This window comes from Vulpes vulpes, chromosome 14 (genome assembly GCF_048418805.1).
Source record: "Vulpes vulpes isolate BD-2025 chromosome 14, VulVul3, whole genome shotgun sequence".
Taxonomy (NCBI): Eukaryota; Metazoa; Chordata; class Mammalia; order Carnivora; family Canidae; genus Vulpes; species Vulpes vulpes.
In genome coordinates, this window is record NC_132793.1 from 81733996 (window position 1) to 81759622 (window position 25627).

Consider the following 25627-nt stretch of genomic DNA (forward strand, 5'->3'; position numbering starts at 1 on the left):
GGATATAGTGCAGGCAAATAAGCACATTGAAAAAGTTCAATATCTGGGGCAGCCCGGGTGGCTTAGCGATTTAGTGCTGCCTTCAGCCCAGGGCCTGATCCTGGAGGCCCGGGATCGAGTCCCACGTCAGGCTCCCTGCATAGAGCCTGCTTCTCCCTCTGCCCGTGGCTCTGCCTCTCTCTCTCTGTGTCTCTCATGAATAAATAAATAAAATCTTAAAAAAAAAAAAGTCTGATATCTTTAACCAACAGGAAAATGCAAATCAAAACACAATGAAATATCAACCTATTAGATTTATACCTATTAGAGTAGCTAAAATGAAACATAGTAACAATACTCCTTGTTGGTGAAGACAGAGAAACAGGATTTTTCATACATTTCTGGTGGGAATATAAAAACTAAACATTCATCATACAACCTAGTAATCATACACCTGGGCATTCATCCTAGAAAATAAAATCTTGGGCAGCCCCGGTGGCGCTGCGGTTTAGCGCCGCCTGCAGCCCAGGGCGTGATCCTGGAGACCCGGGATTGAGTCCCGCGTCAGGCTCTCTGCATGGAGCCTGCTTCTCCCTCTGCCTGTATCTCTGCCTCTCTCTCTCTCTCTCTCTCTGCATCTCTATGAATAAAAAAAATAAAATCTTAAAAAAAAAGAAAAGAAAATCTTATTTCCACACAAAGCCTGTATACAAATGCACACAGTCATTTTATTTGTAATAAACAAAAAATGGAAGCAACAAAAATGTTCTTCAATAGGTGAATGGATAAACAAACTAGTATATTTCTGCCATGAAGATTACTTAGCAATGAGAAAGAACAAGCTATTATTAATATACACAAGAACTTGAATGGATCTCCAAATCACTTTGCTCAGGGGAGAAAAGCCAATCTCCAAAGGTCACATACTGAATATGTGCATGTATGTGACATTCTAAAGATCACAAGAAAAAGCAAATAGTGGCTGACAGGGGTTAGGAATTTTGGAGGAGGGAGGTGGGTGTGACTATAAAGAGGCAGCAGGAGGGGTATCTTTATGATGATGAAACAGTTCTGTATCTACACATGATAAGATGACATGAAACCATGCACACACAAGGTACCAATGCCAATTTTCCAGTTTTGATATCTTACTACACTCTAATTGTGTGACACTGTACCATCTTTGCAACTTCCTGTGAATTAATAATCATTTAAAATAAAAACTTTAAAAATATATCATCACAGTATATTTTCTATTGGAATCACAAACATTGACACTCACTTCCAATATCTGGCCTCAGCTTTTTATCATATTCTCTCAGCAACTTGTTGAGAATAAGAGTCACATCAGTGTCTTGGGATTTTGGAGCTAAGACCCACTTTTGGTTTGATGATGAATCTTCATATTCATCCTCTTCCACTTTTCTGGACCTGTAATTATGGCACAAAGTATTAATTGTAGTAATGGCTCAGGAAGTATCTTAAGCTTGGCCCATGCAAGCACCACTGACATAAGTAGAAGGCCCACCTTACTCAAAGCCCAATCAATGGATTACCTCTAAAATGAAAAAAAAAAACAAAAACAAACAAAATTTAGAATGAATCCAATAGGAAGAATGCCACTGCTCTTAACATGTCATTAGGCTTTCATTAAATGTCACAAATTGATTCCTTGTCTCTGTTAAACTATACACACTATGATAAACAAATCAATGCCAGAAGATCAACCAGCAAGTAATCAGCTGTGTTTGGATCCACCCTGAGAACCTCTGAAGGTCAAGGCACAAACCTTCCAGATGTTTGTCAGGTGGTGACTGTGGGACCCAGGAAATTTAACAAAATCCCCTACCCCTGGACAAGCAGAGCAGGACTGACTCTATTTTGGGCTGCACCCGCCTTGTGCTGACCTGCTTATTGCTTAGGGCACTGCCCCACCCTAGTCAAGCCCAGGGCACACCCTAACCCGAAATCCGGCTCAGTGATAGGCCAGTTAAAACGGATACTTTAGGGTAAAATGTAATTCAATCGGCCACCTGCGAGTAGACCAACATGACTGTGCAACTTTCTGCGTATCCCATTGGCCACTGGCTCCTATAATGTTGCTACGCCTCTTAGTCTGGGGTCCAAGTCCCTGCTCCGCTGTGTTGGGTATACCTGGACCCAAGCTCGAGCTTGTAAATAAACCCTCCTGTGTTTACATCGGTGTGGCTCCTTGGTGGTTTCCCGGATTCAAAATCTTGGGCACAACAGTGACTTTATCATGCTGTTCCACCCCCTATTGCCAAAACCTCATTTTAGTTGAATATAAGAATATTTTTGGCAGAATCACACTCACTGAAATAGCTAAGCTGACTTTTGTGCTTCTTAAGGAGACTAGAATCTTCATTCCAGGTAGACGTGGGACATCATGAGGTGGTCTGCTTGGCCAGCACTTGTGTGGGGACAAGGAACAGAGATGGTGTTGGGTGAACAGCCTCTGGCAATTTTATATGCCTCTTACAACACGAATGGATTCATTTCTTACAGAGCAGCTCATACAGACATTAAAAATTAAAATCTTTCTAGGGGCAGCCCCAGTGGCTTAGTGGTTTAGCTCTGCCTTCAGCCCAGGGCCCGATCCTGCAGACCCAGGATCGAGTCCCACATCAGGCTCCCTGCATGGAGCCTGCTTCTCCCTCTGCCTGTGTCTCTGCCTCTCTCTCTCTCTCTCTCTCTTTCTGTGTCTCTCATGAATAAATAAATAAAATCTTTTTTTAATAAAATAAAATAAAATCTTTCTAATATGTCTTAATCATTTGGCCCCTCAATAAATGGGTTGAGACGAACGTTTGAGCATCTCTGAGCTTGTCTCGTGCAGCAGGATAGCAGCCTCTCCTGGGTAATACACACTGACAGGAGTACTTGAATGGAGAAGCCTCAAAATGACAAGCTAGTTTTCTTAGTGAGTGAGGATGAATCAACAACACAGCCATTTGGGCTTGAAAAGAGGAGAGTCTCCTGCCTTAAAGCAGTATTTCCAGGTGAACTTTCACTTACTAAGGCAAAAAAAAAAAGCTTGTAAAACAACAAACAACTTCCCTATTTCCTTATACTTTGTTAACATAAATGTCTTAGTGACTTTTTTTCTTCACCAAAGAGAACAAAATATAGAATAGAAACCTGTATTGAGGTTTATTTATCCTGTCTTGGTATGAGCTCATTTCTGTTTAGCTTCCTAAACAGGAGCCAAAATGTTAACATCATCCTAGGGCAGTGGTGCTCTGGGACACAAGTTTCTTTAAGTTAATTTTTGGAATTGTCTAAATTATCTATAATGAACATGAAAGAAATAAAGAAACTTTTAAAAGTTCATTATCTCCACATTGTTTAAATGCTAACAATCACATGTATAATATAATTACATAATTATCTATAGAGTACAATAATATACATGAATATGTATAATATGTAGTTACATGTAGATGTCATATATTATACTTATTATAGTATTTTTTTTGAGTGTTAGTTAACTAGCCTTAATCTAGACTATGGCAATGGCACATACTCTGGTCCTGATTGAATGTATATATATATATATATATATATATATATATATATATACACATATATACATACATATATATAAGATCTTGAAAATGAGTATATAGAATGTGTCTGGCAGACTGACTTCATTTAAATTTTTCCTAGGCTTATCTTAAACTGTAATTCTATTTCTTAAATATTTATTGGGTAGAAGGTTAAAATAAATTATCCACAGAAACTTTAAATTGTTGTGAGTTTTTATTTGCACTAAACATTCACCAAAAATAAAAACTTAAAAATTTGGGACACATTCAAGAAGTGATATGCTGCATTTCATTACATGTAAAACTGAACTTACGCAAATAACACTATAGAATTTTAAGTGTCACTGTAGAATATTTTATCAAAAATATTGTCAGGAATATTAATTTTATCATCTTGGAAAAAAAGGGGAGTAGATTGAAGCAGGTTTTCTGCAGGACATGGTTAGCTAAAAGCAATCACTGCCTGCAGGACCCGGCAATTCATTCCACAGCAAGACGGAGAGACCAGGGACAGACGGGCAGATCACCTTGGCAGATCACATACAGCATTCTCAAGACTTGTTCTAACTGGGCCACAGTGCTTTCCTCTCTCCCTCTTCCGTCTCTGCCTCTTTCTCTCCCTTCTCTCTTCTCTTCCCCTCCCCTACCTTTCTCTCTCATTCCTTTCCCTGGCTCCCCTCCCCCGCCCCAGCACAGCAGTTCACCAGCACAGACCAGACTATGCTCTCCATGCCCTGTTATTTTCTATTGCCCCGATGGTCACATGTACAGCGACTGAGCACACTAACTCTTTATCAGCTTTCTGTATACACACAGCCTTCGTTTTTGAAAAAGACTGAGCTACTTCAAATGCAGTTATTATAATGAGTCTAATTCTCCCTCTAGTGGTGATGAGAGGGTTTTCCTGAAATTGCATAAGCTTCTTCCTCAGAGGCCAAAGTAGGCGAGAGCAGGAGAGAGGAGGAAGGAAAAGCAACAGCGTCCTCTCCCACCCCTTCAGGAGGTACACGGGGACCTGCAGCGTGGTTGCTGGGGTGGGGTGCACTATGGCAAAGTGCGGCCCGAGATCCTCTTGTTTCCTTAGAGGCCAACACTGAGCTTCCCCCAATCCTAATCTTCTGTCAGTTTGCTGCAGGACTTCAGAGAATGAAGTAGAAGCTTCAGAGTGCTAGTGTCAAACCACCAGCCCCGCGGAAAAATCCTCCCTTTGATGAAAACCAAGCCTCCTCTCAGAGGACACACTGGAATATGAATAAAATAAGAATGATCTGCTTTTCTAAATTCTAAGTGGGCTATATATAATCATTACGAGTGTTCTGTTATCAGGATTGTTGGATCCTAAACACCATCACTGCAATTAGCTTTTTCTTAAAAACCAAGTGGCAATGTATTGTCATTGTCAAATAATTGCTCAACCTTCAGATGTTATTTTCATGTCTTAGACCTTCTCTTCAATTAGAAGGACAAAGACAACATCTGAAGTATTTTTAAACATTAAAAGGAGCTCCTAAACCTCAGAAACCAGTTAAGTGTCTGCAAGGTATTACCGGGGTCCAAGCATGACTTTGTGTGTTGTAATGCATAACAAGCTCATTCATGGGTGTCAGAATAGGGTGCTTTTCTCTCCATGGAGTTGCCAAGCCATCACCACAGAGCACAACTGTCAGAACCTTTTCCAGGGATTTTGAACACCAGAAAAGCAATACAGAGTGCAAACGAGAACCTCTCAGCATTAACAATAGTTTGAAAAGACGACACTGCACATCAGATTATTTTGCACATTGGTAAAACCCATTCAAAGAACAAAGACACTTTCAAACGAGAGGCATATAGCTATATGCTTGTTTAAAATTTGGATTTTTTTCAACCGATATGCAACCTCTAATATGAAGGCCAGGGAATGAACCAAGTGACAGAACACATTAAAACCATTACCTCTGCCTGGGTGAAATGGAAGGAGGAAGAATCCTGAGAAATCGTACATGTATTTGGGAATCCCTAGAAACCCGGCTGCTTCATGTTAGATACTAAGATGTCCTCCTACTAAGCACATAAACTAATGAGGAAAATAGGTAATTTTCCTTGTAGCATGTTAACTAGCTATAAATCTCAACTATATGTAGTTAATTATCTATCTCCGAAATGCAGGTCACTTCATTCAGTTGGTAGCAACAGAAAGGTCATGTAGATGTGACTTCAGATCTAGATTATATACTTCAGACGTCTACATTATGCCTATGACATCTGCTTATCTCTCTGCCTCTAAGCAGAGATACATACAGGCAGAATCAACTTCAGAAAGTGCATTTCCATCTCCTTCCCCAGCTCTCTCCTTAGGAAGAAACTTGAGTTTAAAGGCCCGAGGAATACTATGCCTGGTTGAGGGAGCTGCATTGAGTCACCAGTTGACACTGTCTCTGGCACACTGTTTGCCTTTCACACTCTCACCTCTTAGTGGGGATAAATGGTATGAAGGGGAAGGGGTCAGGGCTTTCTTTCTCAAGGCCAAACATCCCTGCCAAAAGTGGGGAGTGAAACTGGAAGTCTTTTTATGTCTTTTAAGATTTGTTATGTGTCTTCCTACTTCACAAATATGAATGGAAATCTAAGACCTGGCATTGCCTGCTGACACTTGCAGGGCTTTCTGCTCCCAGGGAGGCTCTCTAGCTCTCTAGCCTCCAGATCCAGGAAATGAACAAGAGTGTTTTGGGGAAAAGGGTGTCTCAAGATTCTTGGGATGGGGATGGGGGGAGAGGCATGGAGCTACTCTGATTTCCAAAGTCGGCGGGCTCTGGACCAGAGATCTAGTCTAGGAGACATAGTTAAAGAAACCAAACCCAGAATATCTATTTATATTCACAGCAACAGGAATTAACCCTCTAGTTCCACTGCCCTTCCATCCCCACTAGCCATCTTCATCCCTTCCTGGAGAATTTCTAAGCTCCCATTAGCTGGTTGCAGGTAAGGGTATTTGGGGTAAGATAAGGTCTTACAGTTACCAGGCAAAAGCCTTATTATCAATTTCAACATGTGTGCTTTATGGGGGTAAGTGTGTATGTATGTTCGTGTGTGAAAAGTGGCTCAACTATAAGGGATGCGTGTGTATAGTGTGTGTCTGCAGGACCTGGGGAGGGGAATCCTTTCTGAGAAGTAGGGTTCTTTTCCTTGCTCCAGTCTGCTTCTACCTGCCCCCAGCCTGGATGCTCTTTGCCAGTGGGATCTAAACAAGGCAGCTAGGAAACCACGACTTCTGGGTCTTAGGAAATTCAGAGTGATGGAAATTATACAGAATGTGATCCGGTGTATGCGTGGGGGCCCCTGGAACACTTGTGGGGGGGGGGGGTAGATAGGTAGACACCTTTGGTTCTTTATGAGAATGGTTTTCAAAACCCCTGAAAACAACCCGATCCTAAAAAGCTTCGGGAAAAGCCCATTCATCTCAGAGTCCCCTTATTCCCAGTGGCAGGGAAGGCTGCAGCCGCCCAGCCTGGAGAGGTAGATGGCCCTGTGCCCGGGCAAGGGGACAGGTGGGGCGCGGGCCGGCGTCCCCTCCGCTCCCGGCCTGGCCGCAGCGGGCCCTGCGGCAGCCCCGCCGACGGCAGGTGCGCCCGGACTCCGGGCCCGCACGCAGCGCCGCCGCCGCCGTCCGCCTGGCTCGGAGCCCCCGGGGCCGCGGGCCCGGGCGCCACTTACCGCGCGTGCACGCCCCACAACAGGCAGAGGAGGAGCAGGAGCTTTGGAGCCATGGTGCGGTGGAGCGCAGGCAGGATGCCCGGGGCCTCGGGCCGGTGCGGCTTCCCCCGGGCACGGGCCTCGCCTCCTCCGCCTCTATGTCCCTCGCTGCCTCCAGGCCGCGGACTGCGGCGCCACACGGTCTCCCGGCCGGCGCGGCCCGACAGGTGCGGCTCGGAGGCCTGCCGCGCCCCCGACGGCCGGCGGGTGTGCGCGCGGCTCCGCGGGGCGCACCGAGGCCGCCGCCGCACCCCCCCCCCCCGCGCCCCCGCCCGCGCCCGCGCCCGCGCCCGGCTCCGGCTCCGGGTCCCGCTCCGGCTCCGGCTCCGGCTCCGCGCAGCTTGGAGGCGAGAGCGGGAGCGGGGGGGCGCGGAGTCCCGGCCGCGGCCCCTCCTCCCGGGCCCCTGCCCCCGCTCCCGGGCGGCGGGCTCTGAGCGCGGAGGCGGGGGGCGCGAGGCGGCCGCTCCCCGCAGCGCTGCCCGGCGGCCCGGCGGCCCGGCGGGGAGGAGTTTCCCCAGTTACACGCCTGACAGGCGCTCGGCGAGGAAAGCAAGGCGTGAATGGGCTCAGGAGTTCGGGCGGGAGGGGGCGGGGCTCGGCTGGGAGGGGCGGCCGGGGATCCGAGGGGGCCTGGCCCCGCGGCGTGGAGCGCTAACTCCGAGCCGGCCGGGGGCGCTCCGGGCGCCCTCTCCAGCCCACACGGCCCTCCCGCGCCCCTGACCTCGGTGGCCGTCCTCCCGGGTGGCAGAGGAGTGAGATGGTTTGCTGAAGGCGCCCCTTCCAGGCACACGTCCTGCTAGGTCGGCTGGGCCCCTGGGCACCGCCAGGATTCTGGGTGAAGAAGTGGCTTGCCAGGAATATTTTCCAAAAGCACTCTCAATGTGAAACATTCTAACACATACCAATAAACAGATGAAAAAGACAATTAAAGGTGGAAGAGAGACCTGAGCTCTAATGAAAAAATAACAGACGTTGTTTGAACCGCGAAGAGAGCACTTCATTCAATGTACTTTCATTCCCCAAAGACTGAAAATTGTATTCATGGTTTCATTTGTAATAGTCACCCCGAAAGCTAGTGTGTCACCAAATAAGTATTACAATGTTAGCATCGTTTAGAATAAATCCACTAAGAAGTTTGCTTTTACGCTGCAAAAAAAGTTTTTATAAAGTATTTTATATTTGAACTACTATTCATAGATTTATGAGAGAGTGTGACGTTTCTTAATATTGTCAAATACTTCATTTGTTTATAAAATACATCGAACAGTAAATTGGAGGTTGTCTGGTGTTTTCTTTCTTATTTCCAGTTCATCAACGTGAATGTAGTCATGAAGTGGAGTGAAGTCAGTGATGACAGGATCAGTGGCTTCCTCGGCATCACCCTCTCCCTATCTCTCAGGGGCCTTGAGCTCACATGGTTCGCTGCTTCCTGGGGCTCCTTCTGACATTCTCCTCTGCCTTCTACACGTCTCCAACTTAAGTGCACAGACCTCATTCAAGTTTTGTTTTCTGAGAGGACCCCCAACATTTCTGCATTCTGCCACTTCCGGAACTTCTTCCAGCTTCATGTGAATATGAGCCTTCATCATACTCTGCCTCAAACTCTAATTTTCTGTATCACACAATTGAACGCTTTATAGGCAATGACTTATCATTAATTGCTTATAGAAATATGTGACATGTTCACATAGTCTTTAACTGTGCTGTGAGAAAACTGCAAGTAAAGAAACTATTCTGACCCTCAATTTTTAGCACAGCAATAGGAATACAGGTAAAAGTAACCAACCATCAGATATTGATAACATAAAGGGGCGCGCAGGGCTGATGTGAAGGCTCTACGTAGATTAACTCATTTTTAAATTTCACAGCAATCTTCCTATTTCACAGATTGCGGGAGGCGGGGGAGGGGGGGCGGGTACGGAGAAGTTAAGTCTCTTCCTTGCGATCACACAGGTTGAGAACTGGAGGCTAAAACCTAGACAGTCAGCTCCAATGTCTCAGTCATCATTGCTATATTATACTGCCTGTCAGATAAGTAGGAGCTCAGTGAAAAATTGTTTGCCCTTTTGAGCAAATATTAGACTCTTTGCTGTATTCTTTATTATTTGAGCATGAGTTAAATGCTTACAAGTAGTTTAAAATAAAAACAGACCCAAACTTGAGTGTATCTGAAGCCCTTCTGGCATTTGGAATGCTTTGCTCCACTTACTGGACTTAGTGGGTCATCTTGGTAGACTTGGACATATTTTACCAAAAGCCCCCATTCTCATGTTGAGATCTGGAACAAAAATCTCTTTTCTTTCTTCTCTTTTCTTTTCTTTTTTCTTTTCTTTTCCTTTTATAAGCAAACTGAGCTGAGAGGAAGGAAAATCCAAAATAAGCTTTCTGGGCATAAGCATAAAGCAAAATGCAAAGTCCAAAATATAGAATCTTCAAAGGACAAACTTTTCGACTTTGATTTTCCTCCTTTGCCTTTGACCTGAGAAGAGGGGAGTGGAGGGAGAGGTTGGAGGAGAGAGAGAGAGATGGCGGGGGCGGGGAGGTGGGGGGGCCGGCGGCTCTACGGAGCACGCGCGCTGTTCCCTCCTGGCTTGGCCTCTCCTCTCTCCATCTTCAGCACCAGAGAAATTGACAGTTCCACTTGGGCGGGCGCGCGGGACTTGCCTGCAATTCCCCCCAGTTCACAGGAAGAGAAAGGAAAATAAAAAGTAGCATAAGAGGTAAGGCTGGGGATTAATCCGCTCAGCCAGAGCACACGCACTTCTGTGAATATCGAACATCTCCCCCCCCATGCACGCTATTTGTTTGGAGTTTTTGCTGCAGGTAGACTCGGAGTTTCAGAGGGAAGACCCGGCTGGCCTGCAGGGCCGCGGGGGGAGCCGCATCTCTGCCGCAGGCGGGGAGGAACCCAGGAAGCCGCCGACTGGCATCTGTGCTTGAGGATCCTCTGGTGGCGTCTCTGAGAAATACCTCGGGACTTCCTTCATGGCCTCGCTTCACCTCCTCCAGGCGCCAGGAGCGGAGGAGTCACCGTGCTGCACGGCGCTGGACCGCTGCGTCCCTTCTGCATCTTCTCTCCTCGCTTCTGAATTTTCTGTTTGAATAGAATCTCTGCCGCTCCCCAAAATTATTCTTCTGAATTGTATTATGATGTTTCACAGTTGCTTTTTTTTTTTTTTTTTTAAAAAAAACCCCTTTCTTCCTCACTTAAAAATATTATCAAGAGAACACATACAACAAAATGCGCTCATCTTAAAATTATAGCTCAATGACTTTCTACACATGTAGGGGCCGTATGCAGAGGAATAGGATGCCTGTACCATCCCCACAAGGATTTAGAACATTTCCAGGTGCTCCTTCCCGGTCGCCGGGTCATCATCCCAGTCAGTAATAAACACTAGTCTGGTTTCCGTCACAGTAGACTCTTTCCTGTTCTTGAGGCTCACATAGAATCATGTAGTAGGTTCTATGTGACATGTGGTTTATTTCACCCAACATAGCAACGTCTGCAAGCCGCATTCATTCCTTATGCTTTATTGCTGCACGTAGTACTTCATTGTGGTATTCCATATACTACATACTGTTTAGCTGATATGGACACATTGGTACCTTTTCTTGGTGGAAATATGTGCTTATTTCTCTTAGTTATCTGACTAAAGATGGAATTTTTTAGATTACAAGGAAGGTATATGTTCAGTGATAATAAATAATACTAAAGAGATTTTCAAAGTATTATCAATTTACCACTTATTAGCTAACAATGAATTCCATACATAGCTCCAGTGAAATGTAGCTTTACCATTTTTTAAATTATAGCCATTCTGATGTTTTATTCTAATTTTAATTTCACTGAGCTCCTTTCAAATTCTTACTAGTCATTAGAATATCTTTTGTGAAATACCATTCAAGTTTTTTGCCCATTTTCAAACTAGCCTGGTCATCTTCTTTTTGTTATTAGAAGCTCATTATGTATTTCTGATATCCCTTTAATGTGTGTGTGATGAATATCTTCTCTCAGTTAACAATTTGCCTTTACATTCTCTGAGTGGTGTTTTAGGAACATGATTGCTTTGTGTCCTATGTAACAAATCACTGCCTACTCAGCCATTGTAGATGTATCCTACCAAATTTTCTTCTGAAAGCTTTAGAAGAAAACTCTTTTAAGTCGAGATTTCATTTCTAATTAGTTTTAGTATATGATTTTATTTATGAATCATTGTCTATTCTTATGCTGGCAACTAACTGACCTAGAACGATTTATTTAAAACATCGTCTTTTTCCCACTGAATTTGCAAAAATCAGGTGACCATATATGAATGCATCTTCTTTGCTGAGCTCTATTCTCTTGATCTCTTTGTTTCTATTACACTTTTTAAGATGACTAAAGCTTAAAATATAATTCTTAAAATATTATTTTTAGCATTCTGAATTTACTTCTTTGGTTGTTCTAGGCTGGCTGTTTGCATTTCCATAGAAGTAAACTTCCCCCCTCTCAAATTTTTAAAGTATTTACTCCAAATTTTTCACAAGTTTAAAAAGAAACTGATAACAATAATACAAAGATTCCATATAATACAATCTACAGTCCATAGTTGAATTTTAGTAATCACTCCAATTGCATCTTCAAAAGCATTTCCCCTCATATATTCCAAGATCCCATTCAGGGTCACACAATTTATCAGTTATGGGGTTCCTTTAGTCTATTCTTAATCTAGAACATTTCTTGTCCTTTTAAAATCTTTCTCTACGGATGGTTTCAGTAGAGAAAGTGATTTTGTAGAATGCATCTCAGTTTAGGTCTATCTGCTATTTCCTCATGCTCAGATTCAAGTTATGCATTTTTGGCAGAAATCCAGCATAAATAATGTTGCTTTTCTGGGTACATCACATAAGGGGCACATAATGTTGGTTTGTCCTATTCTGGATCTTGTGGATCACTTGGTTAAATTAGTATCTGTCTACTTCTCCACTGAAGTTTTTTTTTTTTCTTTTTGAATTGTTAACTATTCTTTAGGACAAATCTTTGAAAGCATTTAACTATTTTAGTTTTAGCTTGCATTGGTGGTTCTTGCCTGCTAGTTTTAAGGATTTATTTATTTAGTGGAGAGAGAGAGAAGCGCAAGTTGGGGGAGGGACAGGGGGAGAGAATATTTCAAGCAGACACTCAGATGAGCTGGGACCCAGGTTGGGGCTGGATTCCAGAACCAGGTCAGATTATGACCTGCGCCTAAATCAAGAGTCAGGGAGCTCAGCGGACTGAGCTGCCCAGGTGCGCCACCTGCTGGTTGTAAAAGGTGATTTCTGTTGTTCCCTTCTACATTTATGAGTTATTATATTATAAAAAGGAAGCATTTTTTCTCTTATTATTTTCTGCATGCACTTATAGTTTCTTGTTTTATTCAACGTATTTTAATACCTTGTTGTAATTATTTATTATTATTCTCATGCTATCCAAGATTTAGACAGTAGGAGCCTCTTCAAGCTGACTCCTAACTCTTTTTATTATGTCCCCAGTATATTTTTGAACACATTTTTAGTTTGGGGTGCGAGAAGATTTTCAAAGCCCACTCCTAATTTACTTCTAGCCCTTGAAAGTCACAATTTCTTCTGGTTCCTTTTAATTGGGAATGATATTCAAAAAACAAGATCTAATTGTTCTAATGTACTATTGATGAGGCTTTCTAGAAGAGTGAGCTAGAAGATAAACATTCTATATATAATATACTGAACTACACTACACTATTATAGAATATTATATCATATATCATATCATATTATGTTATAGAATTAATGAGTACTGATGGTTCCCATAGTATTCTTCCTTGCCTTTGCACTTTTTTAAAAGATTTATTTATTTATTTGTTTGTTTATTTATTTATTTATTTATGATAGAGAGAGAGAGAGAGAGAGAGAGAGACTGAGGCAGAGACACAAGAAGAGGGAGAAGCAGGCTCCATGCCAGAAGCCCGACGCGGGACCCGATCCTGGCACCCCAGGATTGTGCCCTGGGCCCAGACGCTAAACCACTGAGCCCTGAACCACCCAGGGATCCCCTGCCTTTGCACTTCTATCTGTAATTCTCTTCTTCCACATTGAAACTTCCAATTCTCAACAAAGTAATATGTAAATTTGCTCAATCCTACAATTCAGGAGAGAGTGTTTTAGAGTTACTATAATCATACTACAATGAAAAGCAGATTTCTAGATTGAATTCAAGATTTCTTTTCAGATCTTTTTGTCCTCTTTAAGGTAAGAATACAAGGGGATAGTCAAAATATTGTGTTCAAAGTTATTTGGCTTAGGTTTTTTTTGTCTTTCTTCCCCCAATGTGGGTATGGTATTAATTTAAACTGGAGCAGACTTCATTTGTTTCTATTTGTATTCAACTTAAGAGTTTTTTCCATTCGTGGTGAATTTAAATGTATTTTTAATATGTACAATATTAAAGTCAAAACTATACAAAAAAGGAATAAGAATACCCAGAAAAGTGTCATTTCACCCCCATCTCTTCCATTTGCCCCTCACCACACATAGCTTTCTTGTATATAACCTAGTCTATGAATGTCTGCTTCATGTTTTTCTTTTCTACCTTTCTTTTTTTACAAAAGATAAATAGGTGGATGAGTATTTTCTCATTCCCTTCCTTTTTTTTTTTAAATTGCATGCTAGGTAAAACTTTACACATGTTGTTTCTTGGACTTCTTCAATAATATATCTTGGAAAATACTCTACAACAGTTAATGCATCTCTTAGTCATTTTATGTAGCTACTCTGAGTAAATACTACTATTTTTAAATCATCCATCTTTGTTGGGGAATTTTAGTAGTTTCCAATCTTTTGCAATTACATATAATGCTGGATTGCATAAGCTTTTTCATGTCTATTTTCATCCTTTTGGAGATGTGTCCATTTCCTTCATTTTCATATATTTATATATATTTATTTACTTACATAAAATATAAATATCTTATATTTTAGCAAATTGTCTTCCCATGCCCTTTGAGCATTTTTCTGTAAGATGTCTTCATATCTAAAAAAAAGATGTCTTCATATCTTACACTTTAAAAATTTATACCTTTATATATTATAGCTATTTTTCTATAGTATATGCTACAAATAATTCCTTCTCATTTGTCATATTTCATTTGACTTGCTTAGATTTTTCTCATTATATAAATTTTAAAAATATTTTTGTAGTCAAATCTATCAATATTTTATTGTATCTTGATCTCCATTATTAGATACTAAATTTCTATATGTAATTGGATCTGTCTTTGAGTATGCATTGAATTCCAATGGCTGTTTTACTACTAATGTGCTAGTACCACCATTTTAATTATGGAGACCTTGTACTATGTTTTAACATTCATTTGGGTTAGCGATAGCTCTTAGTCTTCTTGTACAATATTTTCATGATTTCTCACATATTTTTTTTCCAAATTAACTTTATTCTCAACTTGTAGAGCTACAAAAAACAAACAAACAAAACAAAACAAAACAAAAAAAAAACCCCACCTTTCTTAATTTGTTTTTATTACTCATTTTACTGGAGTTCTATTAAAAGGAAAAATTAACTTAGGGAGAATCAACATCTTTATGATGTTGAGTTGTCCTAGACAATAACAGGGAATATTTTTTAAATTTAAATTCAGTTAATTAATATATAGTGTACTATTAGTTTCAGAGGTAAAGTGATTCATCAGTTTATATGATACCCAATGCTCATTACATCCTGTGCCTTCCTTAATGTCCATCACCATCCCCTCACCCCCGTCCCCTCCAGCAACCCTCAGTTTGTTTCCTATGTTTAAGAGTCTTTTATGGTTTGTCTTCCCCTCTGATTTTGTCTTATTTTATTTCTCCTCCCTTCCCCTATGATCCTCTGTTTTGTTTACTAAATTTCATGTACAAGTGAAATCATATGATAATTGTCTTTCTCTGATTGACTTGTTTCATTTAACATAATACTCCCTAGTTCCATTCATGTCATTGCAAATGGCAAGATTTCTCTTTTTTGGCTGAGTAGTATTCCATACATATATATATAAAACACCTTTTCCATTCATCTCTTGATGGACATCCGGGTTCGTTCCATAGTTTGGCTATTGTGGACATTGCTGCTGTAAACACTGGGGTGCGGGTGCCGCTTTGGATCACTGCATTTGTATCTTTAGGGCAAATACCTAGTAGTGCAATTGCTGAGTCATAGGTAGCTCTATTTTCAGCTTTTTGAGGAACCTCCATACTGTTTACCAGTGTGGCTGTACCGGCTTGCATTCCCACCAAGAGTGTAAGAGGATTCTCTCTTCTCCACATCTTTGCCAACATCTGTCATTTCCTGAGTTGTTAATTTAAGCCATTCTGACTTGTGTGAGGTGGTATATCATTGTGGTTTTGATTTGTATTTCCCTGATGCCAAGAAATAGAGCATTTTTTTCCTGTGTCTGTTAGCCATTTTTATGTTTTCTTTGGAGAAATGTCTGTTCACATCTTCTGCTCATTACTTTTTTTAAAATGTTTTTTTATTTACTCATGAGAGACACAGACAAAGGCAGAGACATAGGCAGAAGGTAAAGTAGGCTTCCCACTGAACAGAGAGCTTGATGCGGGACTCAATCCCAGGACACCAGGATCACGCCCTGAGCCGAAAGCAGGTGCTCAACCACTGAGCCACCCAGGTGTCCCTTCTGCTCATTTCTTGATTGGATTATTTGTTCACAGGTTTAGAGTTTGATAAGTTCTTTATACATTTTGAGTACCAGCCCTTTATGTGATTAGACATTTACAAATGTCTTCTCCCATTCTGTAGGTTGTCATTGGTTTTGTCAACTGTTTCCTTTTCTGTGAAAAGCTTTTTATCCTGAAGTTCCAATAGTTAACTTTTGCCTTTGTTTCCCTTGCCTTTGGAGATGTGGCTAGCAAGGAGTTGCTATAGCCAAGGTTACAGAGGTCGCTGCCTATGTTCTGCTCTAGGATTTCAATGAATTTCTATCTCATATTTAGGTCTTTCATCTATTTTGAGTCTATTTATGTATATGGTGTGGGGAAATGGTCCAGTTTCATTCTTTTGCCTGTGGCTGTCCAATTTTCCCAGCACCAATTGTTGAAGAGACTGTCTTTTTTTCCATTGGATATTCTTTCCTGTTTCGTTGGAAGATTAACTGACCATAGAGTTGAGGGCCCATTTCTGGGTTATCTCTTTTGTTCCATAATCTATGTGTCTGTTTTTGTGCCAGTACCACACTATCTTGATTATCACAGCTTTGTAGTACAGCTTGAAGTCCAGAATTGTGATGCCATCATCTTTGGATTTCTTTTTCAACATTCCTTTGGCTGTTCCAGGTTTTTTTCTGATTCCCTTGATTTCTCTTTCTTCTGTCTTATTGTTAATATATAGAAATGCAACTGATTTCTCTGGATAGATTTGATATCCTGCCACTTAACTGAATTCCTGTATGAGTTCTAGCCAGAAACCAAATGTTTCTATCTCAGACACACAACCTGTTTTGAGCCTCCAAACTCTGCAGAGTTCTGCAGCCCCACACTGGGACCCCACAGAAGGGAGGTGGGTCTTGCTAGGGTTCTGTCCCTTGTTCAGCCCCTACTTGGAGAGTGCCTAACCATGTTGCAGTTTATGGTAACACTGAGCTGACAGCCCACTCCTGGGCTTGCTGATTGTGGCCGACTTCCTCACTCCAATACCTGGGAACTCTGCTGCACTCAGGCCCCCTGTTCTTTCTTTGACCCCAGGGATCCTGAGACCATATTGTCCCACCTAGGATTCCATTCCCCTTCACCACCTGAACATCTTTCAGGTAGGGATGTACCTCACCAAACAGACTTCTAAAAGTTCTGATTTTGTGTTCTGCTGCTATTTCACTTTCTGGTAGTTGGCTTAGGGAGGCTCCCCCTCAATCCCCTGTAGTTTATCTTCTGATATATTGTCTCAGATTCACTTCCCTGCACCTTCTACCTCGCAAAAAGTGGTCACTTTGATATTTGTAGAATTGCAGCAATTCTTAGATCACCTGTTAGTTCATAGGCGTTCAGAATGATGTGATAGCTATCTAGCTGAATTTCAAGGACCAGACGAAACCATGGTCCCTACTCCTCTGTCATCTTCCTCCCTCCCCTGTGTATTAGTTTCTTGATCAATTTGTTTTCTTTTCTCCTATGGGAAATGGCTTCTTTAAGCTAAAGCTATCTTTAATGAGGTTAATTTCAGTAAACTGTATTTCCTCCAAGAACTCGTCCATGTTTCTGAATAATGGTATGCTAAGTAGTCTCTTTTTGTTTTGACTTCTTTATGTTTTTCTCTGTATATATAGTATCATTTCTTATTTTGGGTGTGATTCCCTTTTTTTCCCAAAATGGATTGTACATTTCATTTTATTTATCACCAGAGTTTTGGTTCATTAGTTAGATCTACTGTTTTTATGTGTTCTACATCACTAATTTCTGCTTTTATCTTTATTATACTTACCTTGTGCTTTCTTTTGATCTATTTCATTGTTCTACTTCTAGCTTTTGGAGTGAGAATTTTATTATTTCTTTTTGCATTTTTTCATTCTTATTGATATAAGTATTTAAGAATAAGATTTTTCTCCTGATATGCCTTAAATGTATCCCATAGATTTTTATGTATCATTTAAAATTACATTTGAACATTTTTTTTGGTAATTTTGGTATTTTTTAATCTCCTTTTCATTCTTGTACTATTTAATAGAAGAATTTTTACATTTCTAGTTGGAAGAGACTTTTTTGAACTTTGTATTTAACTTCTAGTTTTATTACTAATGGCCAAAGTACTGTTCATGAAATTTCTACTTTAAAGAGATACTGTTGTTTTTTTTAATATCGTGAATAACCTAATAAGTGTTTAATTTTGCTGCTGTTCCATGTATATTTGAGAAGAAAGTATATTCTTAATCATGAGTGTGTAATATTCAATATATGTCCATAAGACCTACTTCATTCTAGTGTTTAGGGTTTTTTGTTTTGTTTTGTTTTGTTTTTTTACCTTATTTACTTTTTGTCCTCTTGCTTTATTTTGCCCTAATATTGGTGTGTTAAAGTTTTTAATATTTATGTATTTATATCTCTGTCTTCTTTCATCTCTTCCAGTATCTACTTTGTATGGGTGATCATTGTACTCTTTAGTGTATTTCTAGATATTCTAACTATTATATCTTTGTAGTTGTGGCTTGTCATGTTCAATCACTTTACGCCTGAATGCTTCCTTGGCTGATGCCAGGATTTCAAACCCTGCTTTCTTCTAATTTTCATTTATTTACCTTGTATATCTTTGCTGTTACTTTTATATTTGGTTTGGGCCAGTATGTTTTGTGGGCATTTCTTCTATAGAACATAAGATTGAGTTCTGCTTTTAGAGCCTACTTAAAACTATTTTCCTTTTGATAGAAGAGGTGAGCCTTTCACCTTTATAAGACTCATTTTGGTACCAGGTCTCAACTTTCTCTATGTGTATCATATGCCTTCTTTGTTCTTTTTGGATTTCATTCTGGAATACATTTTATTTTCCACTTCAGCTGTTTTGAATGCCCTTCTCTTTTGCCTATTACCTCTACAACAGTCAAGATCTTCCCCTTTCTCTCTTCATCCTGTGCTCATTCTTCAGTTTTATTCTTTCTGCTTTGTCACAGTATTTAACATTTGTATACTATTCTCCTACCCCTCATTCCCACCCTTTGAATTTTTAATCCAAAATTTAATATATTAAATACTCATGATCAGTTATTTTAACATAGGTTCCTGAGGCTTGCCAGGATTAAAAGTAATAAAATATTTACTTCATTGAAAATAATATGAGTACATTGAATATCCTAACTCCAGTCAGACACCCTCCTCCTGCTACATCACAGTCTATAATTGTCCAAGACTTTATTTTTATCTTTTATTTTCTTTCTACACATTTAACAATGTTTAAATTATTTTTGTGTTAGATTTATCAACACATTCACAACAGTTTTGCTCACATTTCTTTCTTCCTATCATAACTCCTTCTAAGATCTGTTTCCATCTTCTAGAAGTTTCTTTAGTGTAGTTCATTTTGCATTAAATCTCAGACTTTATTAACCTAAATATGTCTCCACTGTATTTTCTTTCTTAAAAATATAGTTGTCTTGGGTATAGAATTCAATTTGAAAGTGATTTTCTCTTAACTTTCATTATCTTCTGGTTTCTCATATGCAATGGAGAAAAGAGATATCAATTTAACATTTATTTGGTCTTTTTTTCCTCTGTACTTTTTTTAAATTTGGAAAGCAAGGCAGTTTTAACTAATTAAGCATTTTTAATTCTATATAATTGCAGATTCACATGAACTTGTAAAAAATAATACGGAGAAATCTCATGTATCCTTTAATAAATTTCTTCCTTAGGTAACAACTTAATAAATGATGGTACAATATTATAGCCAAGGTATTAACATTAATACAATCAAGATGTAGAATACTTCCCTTACCACTGGGATCTCTTGTTGCCTTTTTATAGCTATCCCCACTCATTTCCACTTCCACCTTTAGCACACCAACTTATGCTACCTTATGTCATATTTATTCCACAGAAATCTTGATCACTTTTCCCATACAAAAAAAGGAAGAGATTCGAATGCCCATGAACATTTTACCTAAAAGGAAAGATGTCCAGACGTTTGAGTCTGTTCTATTTCATGGGCTGTGGCCACTGGTGTGTCTGGATAACCAGAGACTTGGAGGGAATATGGCTGGAATGTTGGCAACAAGGTGGTCTGGGGAAGATGTATATGGAAAGAACTTTTCATATGTGCAGTGAAGGAAGACATATGTCTCATGAGAATGCTCTTCTCAAGCTCATAAGATGCTCATAAGATGACCTTAGCAGAGATGACTTTTAATAAGTGCGTAGAGAGTATGACCCATGCTTGGGATACTAGACAGCTTCTGTCTTCAGCTACTTATGTCATAGACCAGTAGGTGAATGAAGCCATGATGGCAAGAATAGAGGTTGTGCATAGACTCAGCAACATGGGCTTTTACTCAAATAGGGCAACATGGCTACAGCCACTGCCAAGAGCACAATCATCCAGCAGCAGGGAACTACACCGAGTCCTCAATATAGCACCAGTTCACATGGTGATCAGTTGGCTAGCTGGAGGTGGGTTTTTTACTTTGGATTTTCCATTATAAAAGGGGAAGCATTCTGTTCTTATTGGAAAACATACTTTTTCTGGATATGAAGTTGCTCTCCCTGCCCATAATACTGTGTCAAAACTGCTTTCCATGGACTTAACAGAATTCCTTATCCACCAGCATGGTATACCAGACAGCATTGCTTTTAACCAAGAAATTCATTCACAACAAATTTATTACGACAATGGGCCCATACTCATGAAATTCGTTAGTCTTACTATATTTCTCATTATCCTACAACAGCTTTCTTAATAGAATGGTGGAATAGTAGTATAGACTAAATGTGTGTATTCACTTAAAATTCATATGTTGAAATATTAATCCCACTGTGATGGTATTAAGAGGGCCTTTGGGAAGTTATTAGGTCATGAGAGCGGAGCCTTCATGATGCAATTAGTGTCTACAAAAGAGAGTTGCAAGGCTTGCTTTCTTTCTCTCTGCTCTCCTTTATAATGAGGATACAATGAGAAGACAGCCATTTGAAAACCAGTAAGTGGGCTCTCAGCAGACACTGCCAGCACCTTGATTTTAGGCTTCCCATTATTTAGAACTATGGAAAATAAGTGTTTGTTGTTTCAGCCACCCAGTCTCTGGTAATTTATTATAACAGCCAGAACTAACTGAGACAAATACCCTTTGAAGACTCAGCTATGACACTGGTTAATTGGCAATACCTTGCAAAATTTTAGTTCCCATCCCCTTGACCTTGGACTCTGCTAGTCTAGAGCTCTTAGTTCCAAAGGAAGGAATGCTTCCACCAAGGGACATAATGATTCCATTGAGGACTAAAAGATGAGACTGGCAACCCGCCATTTTAAGCTCCTCATGCTTCTAAATCAATAGGCCAAAAAAGAGTCACTTCTGGCTAGATTGACTAACCCTGATTGCCAAGGAGAAATTGGATTACTCTTCCACAATGGAAATAAGAAACAGTATATCTGGAATACAGGAGATCTCTTAGGATATCATTTCGTACTCTCATATCCTGGGATTATAGCCAATGGAAAGCTCCAAGAATCCAGTTCAAGCAGGACAACTAATAGCAGACACCTTTCAGGACTAGATCTCGTTCACCCCATCAGCTGAAATGTTTGGTGAGAGTTAAGCAAATATGAAATTATTTGTGGAAGGAGGTATTTTTAAATACCAGCAACAACCATGAGGCCAGTTTCAGAAATGAGGACTAATGGTTACAAATATTTCTTCTTTATTTTGGTGTGAATATTTTTGTATGTGTATACAAATATTTTTGGGTTTTTTCTCTTTATTATTCTCTCATCTAATATAACATGTATTGATAGTAGTTAATTTTATATCTCATTATTTAAGTTATAAGATATCGAGATGAATGAAAAGCAACCGAAGACTTTTTTTACTCATCTGGGGAAAGTGTTGCTGTATTTTTGGTTGTGGGTGGGTTAGTTGTATCAAATTATGCAGAGATATAACTTTGTTATTATCTTTATTTGGAGATTGAGGTTTGGAATGGTATACATTTCTAGTAAAGCATGGAATTTCCAGGTAGATACTATAAGTAGAAAATAACCATTTTAAACTGCTAAGCATTCCCAGGGCCAAGACAGAGTCCATAGCCAAATGCAAAAAAGGGAAAAAGTCAAGCTTTTCTTTAAAAGTTCCCATAGCCTATTTTTGTCATATAGATTTAAGTTAAAAGTTAAAAATTCTAACTAAGTTTGTGTTTAAAAATTGTTTTAGGGGCAGCCTGGGTGGCTCAGCAGTTCAGCGCCACCTTCGGCCCAGGGTGTGATCCTGGAGTCCTGGGATCAAGTCCCACATCGGGGTCCCTGCATGGAGCCTACTTCTCTCTCTGTGTCTATGCCTCTCATTCTCTGTGTCTCTCATGAATAAATAAATAAAATCTGTAAAAAAATTATTTTAAATAGGGACAGGGCATATTGAATTTAAGATTAATTCATTTGAAAATAAAGTGCACATCTCCTAAAATATCCTAATTCAAATTGGTCTAGAAGATATGTTGCAAATTCAAAAGTCCACAGGGTGAGGTAGGTTTCACACTGGAGATGACTGAAGCAGAGGGAGGGGGAACTATGGAGACCTACAGAGTGGATTCCCTGCTAAGGGCAGGATGAACACATGCCTTGATTTGCTCAAGGTAGTTTTCATTTATGCCTGTTGTCCTGGTGTGATGATCAGTATTGAGCCCCTCTTAAAAGTAACCTCAATAAGTACATAATTAAATTCCACTGTGTTTAGAAAACATACTTTTATTTTTCAATCTCTTTAAAATTGTTAAGACTTGTTTCATGGTACAGAAAATGTGCTATCCAGGAAAATGGTGCATGTGCATTTGAAAAGAATACCTGTATTTTCTGCAGCATTCTATAGATACCAATCAAGTTAAGCTATTTTTGTCTTCTGCATCCTTGCTGATGTTCTGACTACTGTTCTATCAGTTATTGAGAGTGGAGTATTGATATTTTCTACTATTGTTGTTGAACTGTCTGCTTCTCCTTTCAATTCTGTCAGTTTTTGCTTCATATACTTCATATATTTTGGGGTTCTGTTGTTAAGTATATACCTGTTTTTGATGTTTATATATGCTGACGAATTGAATGTTTTATCATTATAAATGTCTCACTTTGACAGTAGTAACATTTTTTGTATTAAAGTTATTTTTTCTGATATTGGTATAATCACACTAGCGCATTTTTGGTTACTGTATGCATGCATGGTATATATTTTTTATCCTTTACTTTCAATCTACTTGTGTTTTTTAATCTAAAACCTGTCTCTGATTGACAGCATTTAGTTGGATCTTAAAAAAAAACAAATCAGTTGACAATCTCTGCCTTTTGATTGGAATACTAAATACATTTTCTTCAATGTAATTATCGATATGATTAGATTTACATTTTCTGTTTTGCTATTTGTTTTCTCATATCCTTTGTCTCTGTGTTACTTGTATTTGCCTTCTTTTGTATTAGATATTTTCTAGTGCATCATTTTAATTCCTTTTAGCACTGTCTTATGGCCTTCATGGTTTCTGATGAGTAGTTAGCTGTTAAGCTTGGGAGGATCCCTTGTACATGAGAAGTCTTTTCCTTTGTTGCTTTCAAGATTCTTTCTATGTCTTTGGTGTTCAACAGCTCAATTATAATGTGTCCAGGTGTAGATCTCTTAAAGTTTACTATACTTAGAGTTGGTTGAGTCTCTTTGAAGTGCAGATTAATATTTTTATCAATTCTAAGAAATTTTGTCCATTATTTCTTCAAGTATCTTTTCTTTATCTTTCTTCTCTTCTGGAATTCCCATTATGCACATGTTGGTCCATTTAATGGTGTTCCACAGGTATCTTAGGCTTGGTTTATTTTCTCCATTCTTTTTCTTTCTGTTCCTCCGACAATAATCTCTATTACCTGTCTTCAAGTTTGCTAGTTCTTTCTTCTACCTGCTCAAATCTGATATTGTGACCCCCTAGTGAATTTTTCATTTCAGTTATTATTTTAACTACAGAATTTCTATTTGATTCCTTATAAAAATGATTTCTCTCTCTATTGGTATTACCTATTTGGTGAAATATTGTCCAACTTTTACTTATGGCTTCCTTTTCTTTGATTATATTTATAAAAGCTCATTAAAGTCCACCTACTAAGTCAAACATCTAGACACACTCAGAGTCAGTTTCTTTGGATTGTTTTGTTTCCTGTACAGGCTGTACTTCCCTGCATCTTTGCATGTCTCGTAATAGTTGTTGAAAACTGAACATAATAGATGTATATTTTAGTAACTTTGAAATCTGATCATCCTTCCAACCTCCCCACTGTTTGTTATTGTAGTACCTTTTTTTGTTGTTGGGGATGAGATTTGTGGGTTTTTTGGAGACTCCTCAGGATAAGTTCTATAGTGTTTGTATTGCATTGTATTGTGAAGTCTCTGTTTTAATTCTTGGTTAATTTTAGTTCTTGCTTCTTGTGTGTGCTTCCTGCTTCAGCATAGCTCTCGCTGCAATTTCATTTAATCCTGAACATGCAAATAACATTCTAGATCCCCCAGAAATATGTCAGAGGTGCTCCTAGCCCACTGTGGACATGTAATTACCTAGATCTTCTTTTTAAATTTTTGTCTGAGGTCCATATTGCTCAGCTGATATCACAGCCTTAGGAAGCCATGTAATATACCTTCCCTGACTGCTACTGGTTTCTACTGTTACCAACTACACCCTGGGAATAAAGCTTTTCCATGAAGCTCCAAGTCAGGTCAAATAGTGGCAAAGCCCTAGGGATAGGGTTTTTTGTGGAGTTCTAAATCACATTAGCCCCCTCTGGTGGCAGCAAGGCTATTATCTTCATGTTATCATTCTAAAGAATTGGTAGGGAGAGGGGAGTATCCCTAAGTTAAAATGTCACAGACTTCTCTGTTCTAACTTAGGTTTAGTAGTTTTTCCTCAATAAGTACTTTTAATTTGTGTCTTTGGTTAAATTTCCAGAGTTCTGGAATGATTGGTTTTGGTAATCTTGCCAGTGTTGTCATTTTTTTTGACAGGAGAGAATTTACTGAAGTACTCACTCTACCGTCTGGAAGTCTCACCCGTGGATAATAAATTTTATAGTCTCTACAACTAAGGGGTTAGTCTGTTAGTCAAACCAAGCTGATTGTCACCATGGGGGGATGTGTCCCCACTAGTGTTGTTATTTGAAATATGGGTAAGTTCATAAAAATCCTGAAATTTTTATTTTATACCTTAAGAAAATATTTTCCATAAGTGGAATACAACTACCCTTACCCAAAGAGATTTCATGACATTCAGTCCACCCACTTTCTAGTATCTATTCCATTAGTTCACCTTCATTGAGCACCTGTCACTGCCCTGGAAAAATGCTGGCTACTAGAGAGGCAATGGTAGCAAAAAGAATAAAGAATGTAGAATAAGAGTGACTTAAATTAGTATTGTCAATTACAGCTCATTTCAAAATCTGCTTTCTAAGATTATACATTATGAAATGTAATATCTGATCTTTGGTTTTGTTTGTCATTCATGTAAACTCAGAAAAGCTAAGGAAATACATTTCTTCAGACTTTTATATTAGGGAAATTCTAAGCAGTAAATATTTTTGAATCACAGGTTTCCATAAAGAACCCACGCTCATTTCAAGATAAGATATAGGGCATCTGAGTTTG

The 25627-nt window shown here is 39.5% G+C and overlaps 1 protein-coding gene and 1 long non-coding RNA gene across 3 annotated transcripts in view; one reads left to right on the top strand and one right to left on the bottom strand.

Moving 5' to 3' along the window:
* The window catches only part of GABRG3 (gamma-aminobutyric acid type A receptor subunit gamma3), a 675209-nt gene extending 667418 nt beyond the window's left edge, over positions 1–7791 (bottom strand). For both annotated transcript variants that reach the window (XM_072737022.1, XM_072737023.1), the window contains exons 1-2: positions 7239–7791; positions 1262–1410 (exon numbers count right to left, since the gene is read on the bottom strand). In XM_072737022.1, coding sequence (XP_072593123.1) covers positions 1262–1410; positions 7239–7291 — 202 coding nt within the window. In that variant the 5' untranslated portion in view covers positions 7292–7791. The remainder of the gene's footprint in view (positions 1–1261; positions 1411–7238) is intronic.
* Positions 7792–9855: 2064 nt separating this feature from the next.
* Positions 9856–10455, top strand: LOC140595303 (uncharacterized). The gene is made up of 2 exons (XR_011996796.1): positions 9856–9997; positions 10101–10455. It is a non-coding gene; the product is annotated as an uncharacterized lncRNA (long non-coding RNA).
* The last annotated feature ends 15172 nt before the right edge of the window (positions 10456–25627 follow it).